Source organism: Siphateles boraxobius, unplaced genomic scaffold (genome assembly GCF_051911475.1).
Source record: "Siphateles boraxobius isolate OS27281-9 unplaced genomic scaffold, OSU_SipBor_1 24, whole genome shotgun sequence".
Lineage (NCBI taxonomy): Eukaryota > Metazoa > Chordata > Actinopteri > Cypriniformes > Leuciscidae > Siphateles > Siphateles boraxobius.
Genome location: NW_027508855.1, coordinates 12,786,241 through 12,799,059, shown reverse-complemented (window position 1 = coordinate 12,799,059; position 12,819 = coordinate 12,786,241). Strand labels below are relative to the sequence as shown.

Sequence of the window (12,819 nt, the reverse complement as noted above, 5' to 3'; positions counted from 1 at the left end):
TTATCATTTTATGATTCAGAAGGGTGCTCATGAGCGGCCCCCTTTACAACCTCCATGATCCCAAGCCAAACCTGCACTCAAATGAACTACTACCCAACAGTGATGAAGAGGATTCTAGAAGAGAGTGATTGATTATTGCTCTACTTGCATGGTTTTAAGCCTGTATGCTATAAATAATGTGACACAGAAAACATTTTCAAGTTAAATTGGTTTAAAAACACATTTGAGTCGCTGTCATACTAACATTTTTACAATTTATTTGTATCAATACTTTTATACTGGTCTAATTTGACCAGATAAAATGACTGCAAAATGCACATTATCAGTGGCAACAGTAAGAATGTATTTTCTTTTAAAAGAGCGATCTGTCTATCTTTGAAATATTATTTATAAACCCGGAGCTGTGTGCAAGAGTACACACCTAAAGGTTTGCTCTCGAGGTGTTTGTCTCTTGCTGTTTATTTTTCCTCTTTTTCCTTAAGCTTTGTCTCTAACCAAGCAAAAAAAAGGTTTGTTTGCTCAGACAAAACACAGACTGTAGCTGCATTCCAAAACAGGTTAGTCATATTTTATCTTGGGATGTCGCGCTGTGTTTATTTACACAGCATTTTATGTACACTTTCTTTATAAAATATTTTATGTCTGGAGCAACAGAAACTGGTAAACATTTAACAGCTGCATTTGTTTCAGACTAAACAAAGCAATAAACAGATCACAGAGGGACATGCCCTTACCGCTGTCACTGTTGTCATCCACCAGTATGATTTCTTTGAGCAGGTGTGCAGGGGTGTGGTTGACCACGCTGTGAACAGAACGCAGGATGACAGATAGAGCTTCGTTCACAAAGATGAAGACCACGGAGATCTGGGGAAGGTCATCTGGGTAGGTCAACTGCTTACACCTGGAGAAAACAGACATCAGTGTATTCAGTTTGCAGGTTATATACGGTATGTATATATAAATGTGAGGGCATTTCACATTTTTTATGATGGAAAAAATCACAATTGACCATATTTAATATCGTAATACATTTTCCAGTATTTACAATGGGAGTAGGATGCTTGATAGTCGTTGTACAAGGTACAACAAAATTTAGAGTGGCAATTTTTTTGAAGCAAGAAGCATTTAAATATATATATATATATATATATATATATATATATATATATATGTAATGGGACATGGTTGGGGCACTACAAGTCCCATCAGCCCTAGCGCTATATAAGGAAGTAGTGAGGTTTGTTCGCTCTCTTGCTTCCTGTCAGTAATCGTGACTGGTGGATGAATGGATGTCGCGGCACATTTAAAACTTTAACTGATGGTAGGTAGAGAGATTAGTTTGCTCTCTCGCTTCCTTTTTGCTGCGAGTGATTGAGGCATGTGTGAATGTCGCGGCAGATTGAGCACTTTAGAAGAATAGCGGACAAGCAGTGATGTTAAATGCTGGCGCAGCGTCATTGAGAGCTGAACATATGATACACACCGTTAAGGAGGTATTATTTTTATAATTTTATGAAACTGTTTTTAGGATTATGTTTTAATGATTTTCTTTTCTTTTTGATTTTAGTGTTTTGGCCGGATTATTGCCTGACTGATTGTTGCCTGTGTGTCAGTCAGAATAACTGATGTTAGAGGTATTGTTTTATTTAAAGGGAACTTTTTAAGGTTGTTTTTTATTTATGTTTTTTTGATATATTGTAAATAATTCTTTGTGGTAATGAACTGTGTTTTCCCTTACAGGGATGCACGGTTACCGTTTACTTTAGGTTTAATTTTCATTTATTTATTTTATTATTTTGTTGGATGTTGGACCATAATTATATAGGAAAAACCTAGGCCATAAAATAGTCGATGGCTTCATGGTGCTGACTTCTTTGTCCTGGCATTACCCACTGTTAATTAAATTGTTTTTCTTTATTTTTCGTAGATTTCTTTTTAACCCAACGATGGCAGCTGGGTTACCCTCACTGTGTGGATGGTGGTGGTGAGGTGGCTGGGATCGTGTGGTGGTTTGGTCACTTTAATTGTGTTTCCTCCTTTTGATCTGTAGGTTTGCAGTGTGATTGCTGTGAGCTTCTTGTGGTGAGAGCACTTTGAATGCCACTCTGTCTTCACGATATAGGTGGCCCGTGGCTATCGGGGGGTTGTTTTTATATAATTTGTTTTTTTTTTCATTTATTAGTTTTCTTTGTGGGTATTTGCATTTAAAGGTCTGTTATATTTCTTTGTATTATTTGAATTAAAAAATGTTCCTATTGATTGAAGCTACACTACCGACTTGCGCCTGATTGTTTACCCCTTGTGGGTACAAATGCTACATATATATATATGTGTATGTTACCTCGGCCACGCCTGTACCATAGCGTCCAACCCCAGAGGGGCTGGATGGCTTAGAGAGAACCACAGTGGACAGTGTGATGTCACCTTGGATGCGAACAGGTCTACCTCGGCACGACCGAAATGTTTCCATAGGAGCTCCACCACCTCGGGGTGGAGTCTCCATTCCCCGGGCCTCGGCCCCTGCCTCGACAGGATGTCTGCCCCCTGATTTAGATACCCTGGGATATAGATCGCCCTCAATGAAAGAAGCTTCCCCTGGGACCATAGAAGGATCTGGCGAGCCAGCTTGTATAATGGGCGCGAACGCAGACCTCCCTGGTGATTTATGTAGGAGACCATCGATGTGTTGTCTGATCGGACAAGAACATGATGACCTCTCACGTCTGGGAGGAAGTGTTTCAGAGCCTGAAGCTAGAATCAACCAATCGTCGATATAATTCAAAATGCGGATGCCCTGGAGTCGCAGAGGAGCCAGAGCAGCATCCATACATTTCGTGAACGTTCGGGGAGAAACAGCTAGGCCGAACGGAAGAACCCGATACTGGTACGCTTCGCCCCCGAAAGCGAACCTCAGGAACTTCCTGTGTTGTGGAAGGATAGACACATGGAAGTAAGCGTCCTTTAGATCTATCGTGACAAACCAGTCCTCGGATCTGATTTGTGGCACGATCTGTTTGAGAGTAAGCATCTTGAACCTCAGCTTCCCTACTGAACGATTTAACAGGCGCCGATCTAAAATTGGAAGTAACCCCCCATCCTTTTTCGGAACGATGAAGTACCGGCTGTAAAAACCCTGCTCGGGGCCCACCACTGTAAGCAGGACCCCCCTGAATCGAGGCGGACGAGACCTGAACTGAATAGCGTAACCTTTTTCGATAGTCTGCAGGACCCAATGAGATACATTTGGAAGGCTCTCGAGGCTGGCCTCTGGAACATTTGGAACTGCAGACACAGTGCCCTGTAACGATGCACCGGCAGGGAACAACTGGTCTGACAGCTCTGGACCCCTCCTCAGAGGGAGCGAGCGCCCCTCGGGGAAACACTCGCTGGGACCGTCTACGCCCCGGCACGAAGGCAGGGTTGGCAGAACGGACCCATGAGGGCACCGAGAGAGATTGGGCACTGTGTAGTGAGGTGAACTCCTTTCTCTCGCGGTGGGGACTACCCTCAGCATCCTGATACCAGCGGCGTCAGGACTTATTAGACAAAGCCTTCTTGGCGATAACTGTCTTCAGATCAGCCCTACCCCTCGAAGACCTCGTCTGAGAGTGCCGCATCTCGTCCCAGTTTTGCTGAGGAGATACACGAGACGCGACACTCTGTTTCTGTTGTGTTTGGTGGGAGGAGCTAGTCGATGGCCGGGGCTGCCCCCGCCCAGCAGCCTCAGAGACGTGAACCCGAAGGAGACACTCCAATTTATGCAGCGCAGCCGCCTGCTTTTTTTCTTCCTGAAACCACTCGATGACAGAATTAACAGAGTCACCGAAGAGGCCAGCAGATGAAAGCGGGGCGTCCAGAAGAAAAGTTTTCTCTTTCTCCTTCATATTTGAAAGATTCAACCATAAGTGTCTCTCCGTGGCCACCAGGAACGAATAACGTCAGCACTTATCTCTTCCCCTTCGCTCACATCTTTTAACAGCTCAGCCTGATAAAATCGACATAGTGTCAAGGCATGAAGCTGCTTGACCCGCCGCCGAATAAGCTTTGCCCACCAGCGCCGAGGTATTTCTTAAAGGCTTGGTGGGCAAAGCCGGTGTCTTAAAAGAATATGCCGAATCAGGAGAGAGATGGCTGGCCAGAGTCTCTTCAGCCTTAGGCATCACCCCATACCCATAAGATTTAGCCCCAGCAATGTTGGAATATACAGAGGTCTGCTGACTAAAAATACGTGAGGAAAAAGGTTTTTTCCAGGACTTCGACACCTTAATGTGGAGGTCTGGAAAGAAGGGCAGACACCGGCGTGGAGGCATTGCACGGGAAGGCAAAAATCTTTCATCTAATTTACTTTTTGATTTAGACTCCTGCCTGTCAGCGGGCTACTCAATACTTAATTTTTCAACAGCTCGAGTGAGCACCTCCATAAGCTCCTCACTAGCGGGAGACTGAAGTGACGAGTCCCCAGTCTCTACTGTCTCAACACTTTCAACATCCAGCTCCTCAGAACTGGATAAATGAAGAACAGGTGCCTCTGCCTGGTGGGAAGAAACCGCAGCTCGTGCTTCCACACCCGGGACTGAGGTACTGGATCTAGCAGGTAAAGGTTGAGATAAAGCAGAGCCCGTCTCAAACCCCTCTGTTAGATCCATTTGCGATCCCCACGACAAGCGTCGCCGCTCAGCCTCGGCAGAAGCGGGACCCGAGCCGCGGGGAGCGCGCACCGAACCGCCCTCCTCAAAGAGCGATCGGCGGGAGCGCAGCGTCCGTAAAGGTAGACGCTCGCAATGCTCACAATCAGCCCCCTCGAGAGCTGACTGGGCATGCTGCACTCCTAAACAAACAACACATAGTTGGTGTGTATCCCCGCCCGTAACGAGAGCAGGGGAAAACACACTTCCTAAAATGTTGCTCGCTCGCCATAAAGATATATATATTTTTTTTATATATATGAGATATATAAGTGAAAAACTCCTGCCTAGTATAAACTAAGGACAGACAAAAACACAGTTTTGTCAGATTACACACACACAGAGCGCTTGCTGAAGTAACAGAAGCTGACGCGCTTGTGTTTTAGGAGTGCTTTATAGTTTCCTGGTCGATGACGTCACCCACCTATGACGTTCCGTCTCGCCATTGGATTGATTTCATACATGCTTCATGACGCACTCACGCAGGGGCGTTCCCACAGCGTTTTACGCAGTTCGAGTTCCCTGATAGGGAACATAATTTGCCTAAAAACATTGTGAAAATATTTTCTAGTTGTTGGCAGTATTTTCTGATTCATGGAGCTATGAAAAGAGATATCCAAAGTACCTTCTATATAAACTTTTAACTCTGATATGTCAACAAAATGAAATAAAATGTGATATGGCTTTATCCAATGGTTCCGATTTCTTAGAGAGCAGGGGGGCCGATATAAAGCCGATATATTTATAATATATACTTATACTTTATATTTATTTTACTTAATATTTAATACATTTGAAAAAAAATATTTGAAAATGTATTTAAAAATAAATCTGTAAAATAAACAGACTTATAATTTACATGGAAACTTCTTGATTATGAAATTCTACAGTATTTTTCACAAATAAAGAAATTGTTTAAAAATTATTCATAAAAATGGAAATAAACACTGTAACCAACAGTGCACTCAGTAATCTGTCAAATGTGTGCGCACTGGGAATCTTTTTTTTTTTCTTCAAATAAAGACACGGTAACATTACTTTTAATTAAATTTTTTATTGTAATTTCTTTTAACACTAATTTGAAATATAATCATGAAAATGGCATGAATATGACATAGTGGATAACTGAATATAGCGCAGCATAGTTTAAAATTAACGGTTTAAAGTTTGTCGATCATGCGTCTCCAGTGACAGCTGATCTCTCCTGGCATTCTCAGCGCCATCAAAATAAAAGTCCCGCTTCCGAAACATCAGCACAACCAGAAAAACGTTTTGGCCAATGCCGATATTAAAAAAATTAAAAATACCATCCAATATATCAGCCTTGGTGATGTATTGGTTGACCACTACTCATTTGCATATTTAAACAAAACATTTCAGAATACCACTCTGTAAAAACCTTTAACTCGAATATGTCATCAAAAAAATGTCTGGCTTTATCCAATGTTCAGATTTCTGTTCTGGGGTGTATGCACAGTTTTCAAGAGAATAACTAATTTGCATATTTAAACATAGCATTTCAGAATACATGCAATACAAAACAATTGTCAAAATGTATGGTGATTAATAATTGTACCCCATTCACCTGTGGTGTCTTGCCTTAAGAATATTAAATATGTCACATAAAGGGAGAGGCTGCATTTTTCTCTACACTGTGAGCAGGACTCAAACCCCATTGAATTTCAGTCAATACATCATCACAGCTCCAGTTGTGACCATAACAATTTCATGATATGTCAGTTATAGTTTTACTGGGCTATATTAAAAACATAAAGCATTTTATTACATTTAGGACCCCTGGAGGAGTTCTTAGGCGCTAAAGAACTTTATACTATGGGGCAGTTGAATGCTTGAATCTGATTGGCTGATGAACATTCTAAGGTGTGCATTTCAGGGAAACACTCGGCTAAAGTAGTTCCAGGCAGGTCTTGGCCGCATTACAGTTCCATATCAGTCACTTATTTCAAACGGTTCTTACAGACTACAACAGCAAAATAACCAACCCACATCGACACTGACCAAGAAAATAGATATACTAAAGAATCGGATAAAAAAAAAAAACTAATTATTTCCTTGTTTTTTGCCACAAAACTATACGTTTTACTATGTAAGGAAAGTACATACTCTCTTTCTCCCACTCTCTCTCCTACTTAAACGCACACAAATACAGTAGAGTATACCTACAGACTCTCAGTCGCAAAGAAACGTGTTGTCAGCGCTGGTGAATTTATCAGTAAAATAATTTAGCAACTTAAAAGCTACATGAATTTCTCTCTAGCAAGGTAATAACGGCGCTGTTCTTGGAGCAGATCAACTTACAGTTTCGCTATTAGACACTGACGCTGAACACTGTTGAAAGACGCATACTCGGGTAGGCCTAATTCACATGCTTAAATCTCTCTCTCTCTCTCTCTCTCTCTCTCTCTCTGTCTTTCTAGCACTGCATTAATGACTGCATTAGTCTGCTATCAGTGGCTGAAGCCTCCGTTACTAGCTCTAAAAATGACATTTTGGAATTAGCAACGGAGGCCTGGGATGAGATGCGTAAGAAATTAGTCCTAAACACAAGAGTGTTTTAAGAACAAAAACCTGACAAAAGTATTGAAATACATCATCTGAACAATGTTCTGAGGTGTGATAACCGTAGTATAAGTGGAATAATTGACTCCAGCCTGTTGATTTATTTAAAAATAATGCTTTGTGTTATGGCCTGATTACCACCTCGGGTGTGCATTATTTTTCTAATAATTCAACTGCCAGTTGTCAATTATTCCTTACAAAATACAACTTAAAGTCTCAAAACTTAAGATTAGTTGTCTTGCCACCCAGAAATATGCCCATATTGACTGCATTCTAGCTATTAACAAAGACTGACAAGCCCCTAAATTCATTCCCACATGAACCCGTACCGTGTAGGGGAAATTGAGGCATGCCAACATAGCCTTTATTTCACACTTCAAATGCTGACTAGTTACTATGGCAACCATAAGTTCTTGATGAACATCTCACTGTGAAATCCCTCCCTCTATCCATCCTGAGCCCTGGGAAAACAGCATGAGGCTCCTGCCTGTGTGGACTTTACTCTCAGCTCTTTTAATATGGCTGAGGATTACGGAGCTCAAGAATAGGTTATATTTCATAAAATACGATTACAGAGTCTAGGTTTGGCATTTAGCAGATTAAAATTCTCTGGGCAATCACATTATTGAAGAATACCAAAGTTGTTTGCTCACAAAAAGGTATACTGAACAAAAATCTATCAAACTACATACAAACACGACAATAAAAGCATATATGTGCAATAATATTGCATTAAAACTTATTTTGAACTGGAAGATGAACTGGTATTAGTTAATAATGAGCATCGGTACAGTATATTCTAAAATGTGCAGACACTACAACAATACACACACACACACACACACACCTGAAAAGCACTGTTTATTTCATTTGTATCTTTGTTCTTATTTTATTACTGACTCTTTAATTGTCTTTAATAATGTTCTAAATTCACATTAATTATGCAAGTAGTTTTTGCTGTATCAAAATTGTAATAGATAATTGTGACATTTCGCAGTTATCTAAACATTTGAACCACTGACTCAACCAGGCCAGTAGAAGAAAAAATCATCAGCATTGAGACCTGCTGAAGCAGCTCGAAATATGTGCTGTGCTATTAAATGAAAGATAAAATATGATAGAGCAATAGAATGAACAGTGAAAGTAACAGAGGCTTGTACAATACATTTCAACAGGCATATTAAGCATTAAAAAAACTGAAGCAAGTATATATTTGATAAACAAATGAAATTAACGAATATGATACATATTCTTTTGGTTTCAATACCTAAAATATTAAAAAAATTACAAATGCAGTAAAAATACAGGTATGGGTATCGGCAAGTATCAAAAAGGAAAGTATCGGTATCGGCCTGGTTCTGGAAAAAGTGGTATCAGTGCATCCCTAATATATTTAAAGTGTAAATTGCAGGTTACATTTTTCACGAAGATAATGCAATGTGCTTATTAAACATAAAGAGAAGAACCGGCCACCATTGTTTTTTATGTTTTTTATACCAAAATGCTGAATATAATATGAAAAGTTGGTACTTTTACAGTAGTTTTAAGCACTCCCTCTCCCTTCCACCTGGCTGGGCGTGACGTCATAAAAGGGACTCCAAGCCTAGAGTTAGCGTTAGTCTAACAGCAAGTAGGCTAGCAGTTATATTGGAGACCTAACTCAGCAAGCAAAAATGGTGTTGTTGAATGAAATAACCCAATTGTAAACATACTCGTGTGTGCTGGGTATGAGATTACCGTGATTCTGCCTGAAATGAGTGTAAACTATCCGCAAAACAAACGGGTTCAGGCAGCAAGCGTCAAAACCAGGATGCTGCGTGAGGCACGTCAGATTAATGGATTATTTGATGATAATTTTTACTTTTCACACCGTTTTAAAAATAAAAACAGACAGTACAGTATACAGTACTCATAACTTTGAATTTTATTACAGTATAATTGTATTTCATATAATATACAATAATGTCATTTTTACTTGTTATATCAAATCTGATAATTGCTCGTACATTTAAAATATCAAAATATGCTCCCCATACACATTTTAAATGAAATAACGATGTCATAATATTGTGAGATTTACACTATTATGGAAACAATATAGAATGAATCGACATTCTCTGTGATCGATTTGCGCTTGGGTTGCATTTTTCGACAAGGCAGCACAAATCGTCTGAACACCGGTCGCGGCGCGGGTCGAGCTGCTTCCACTAAACTCCAAAACGCGTTCACCTCACGGAAGCACATACTCTCCAATGCTGATTCCATTGGGTGGCATAGCCCACACAAACACCTGTCAAACACAGCGATAGGGACATCGATCTCTTTTTTTCTTTCTGACAATGAGCATCGCTAATTAGTTGCGATTTAGCACACGTAATATCGCGTTCTGTCTGCAGATGCCAGCAAAAGCACCATTGTGCCTGTGCAATGTGTGCATCTCTACAGCTCTGATTAGGACTACTAACACCATGTAAGTAAATAATGTCTTCAGTCGTTGTCCCTCCTTGCAATTCTACATGACGACAAGATTTTGAAAAGACTTTGGCTTGTTCCCTAATGTTATCCGGGTTAGCACCAGGTTAAACTAGGCTAGCTCTAGCTACTCACCATGACACCTGGCCAACCCACCACTCATTTTCCTCACACCAAGCATTGATAACTCTTTGAGGGCCATGATTCCTGGCAATTTCTTCCCCTCTCTCACGCCTGACTGGTTCAAAATTGTCCATAGTCAAGCCACAAACAGTAGGAATCTAGCAGAGTATGAGTGTTACTCCCTTATGACGTCATCACCCAGTTACGGTAACAAAAAACATGCTACCTTTGAAGAAACCCCAATAAATGTTATTTTAACGCATTTTAAGGCAGAATTTTTTTTCATATTTTCATATTGAGCACTTTAATCTACACATTAATTGGTTATGGTGGTTAACCTGCAATTTACACTTTAAATATTTAGATATATTGCAGAATTATCTGCATTTTGAAGAGTTGTATAAAGTGTTTCAGATGAGGAATTTTTTTAATTTATACTGCATGACAACAATTACAGATCACAGATGACTAATGGTCAACTAAAAATATGAGTCTGGCTATTTATGCATGGGATTTTCTTTCATTAAAACCTCCATAAATTATGTTCCTGTAAGATCTGAGGTCAGCAGGCAATTGTGCCTAGTCTAACACAACCACACTATCACTCTAGCACGAATACTGGTATTTTTATGCGAAATGTTAAACGATGAAGGCTTTTTTGAAATTACAAGCATAAAATGTCCCTGTCTGACAGACATCACAGAAATACTATAGGTGTCCAGACAAATCACAAAAGTCTCTGTTTTATCCCAAGGCTCTGTAAATGGCAAAAAGGATCTGACCATGGCTTGTGTGTTATAGCCTATCAGAAATCCTGGAGTCGCACCTCTACCCGTCAGTCATACTATGCACTGGGGTTTGCAACATTGACTTTGAAGGATGGAGGTTTAGAGAGGAGGTATGCAGTTGAAGGGATGAGATGTGGTCTGATTCCAAGCCAACTCTATTCCTCGAGGTCCACTTACCTGACGAGTTTAGCTCCAACACAACCAGGGCTTGAAATTAACACCTGCCAGCCCACCAAATGCAGGTGGATTTCAGCAGTGGCGTGTAACATTGTCACTCCCACTAGCCACTTTGGCAGGTTAAATGCCATATTAAATTAAATGAATATATGTGGTGAAGGTTTCAGAGTGAAGCGCGATGCTTTTAATTATTTACATGAATGCAGGTTACGTGTTTCTTCCAGCGTCTCAGAGCTCTGTTCACAGTAATTGCTGCACGACATGTGTCTCTGCATGTGCTGTTTGTTTGGGTTTTCAATAACATGCATTTCGGGAAAGCAAATAAAGTCTGACACGCTTTGTGTTTCATAGCGAAGTGTTGCACTGTTATCATGTACATGCGCAGAGCGTGTCTCAGCAGCTCAGTTAGCAAACTCCATATGCGAGTAGAAGTGAGCTAGTTGCCTATTAGGCTAAAATTGCTTACAGCAGATTTAAGTTGTCCTTTATTGTTGGGTAACATTTATGGATCTTCATCATGAAAAAGAGCAGAACGATTCCTGTGTAAATCTATGTAAAAAAAAATAAAAAAAATAAAAAATAAAGAACATTCTTAAATAAACTGCTCAGTTCAGTGCAACAGTTTATGCACGAATGGTTTTATGGATTTACAAAAAAAAAAAAAAATCATTCTGCTCATCGTGAATAAGGCCCCAAAAAATGTTTAATTTATATGAAAGTATATGGAAAAACCAGTTCAAAACTTTAAGATATGCCATACATACTAAGAATTACTCAAGCCCATTAAACAGAAAAAAAGTAATCCCCCCCCCATTAAATACATGGATAATGTTCCTTGATCCCCCTTCTGCCAGTCGATAATATTTAATGGCTCTGCCCCCCTCAGTGAAAATCCCCACACCCAATCTGGAGCAACAGCTTTCCCTGTGTGAATTTACACACTTGCACCCACACACTCACATGTGTGAAAGAGCCACGTAGTCTTAGTGAGCCAGTAATGGTGATGTTCAGTCTTTTAACTGCAGGTGGAGAACAGTCAGTCTGAAATGATGCAACACTAAGAGTAGGTTTAATCCAAAGATATCCAAAAACACTAAATGCGTGGATGGTGAAAGGCAACAGGTAAGATTTAAAGTGTGTGCTTGGAGGCTTGCAAATATTCATGTTAAAAGACATGTTTTGCTAACACTGGGGATGTAGCACTAAGCAGCCAAATGTGGGTTTAAATTACAGCTAGCTAAGAATATGCAAATCTGAGGTTGCTGAGCTGAAAACCAGAAAATATAAGGTAGCATGTACAATAAATGACTAGTATCTGGAAAAAAACGAATGCCATATCTCTGGTTTACCATGGAATCATGCATAGATTTGCTACCAAACTTGGAGGCCTGGAAATATTAATGTTAACAGACTGGCTAGTGTTTGCTAACTTAATGCAAACTAATGTTGCTGATAGCTACATTTAGATTTTGGTTAAATCCTATGGTACCAATCCCTTGTATGACATATCTCAATTTTATTAAGGTAAAATAGAAACTGGTAAATATAAGGTAGCATGCACAATAAATGACTAGAAGCTGGAAAACATGACTTATGCAGTAAGTCTGGTTTACCATGGAATCATTAATAGATTTTGTTTTACCATTAGCTGTTCATGTTAGCTGTGCTGTCAGACATACAGGCTATAGTTACATCTGCTGGGTGACATGGAAGCTGTAATTACAGGGTCACATCTCTCTCTTTAAAGGTCTGTATATATAGATGTCCGGCACACTTTTTAAAATTTATTTATTTATTTTTGGGGGGGCGCCAAAATTTTTGCTGCATACCCCTCTGACACTGGGTAGTTGCGCCCCTGTCTGAGTGAAATGATTTCTCAAACTAATAATAAAGGGGGGACTTGATTTTGTCCATGGGGCTTGATTGGATGGTTGTGGGTTTTCTATTGCTGTGATGACATGTGAGTGAAACGTTGTCCCGTCCCTAATGATGTG

The 12,819-nt window shown here is 40.1% G+C and overlaps 1 protein-coding gene across 1 annotated transcript in view; it reads right to left on the bottom strand.

Annotated features, from left to right (window-relative positions):
- Positions 1-12,819, bottom strand: part of galnt9 (polypeptide N-acetylgalactosaminyltransferase 9) — a 141,075-nt gene that overhangs the window by 90,364 nt on the left and 37,892 nt on the right. Inside the window, exon 3 of the mRNA XM_077241529.1 lies at positions 735-901. Coding sequence (XP_077097644.1) covers positions 735-901 — 167 coding nt within the window. The remainder of the gene's footprint in view (positions 1-734; positions 902-12,819) is intronic.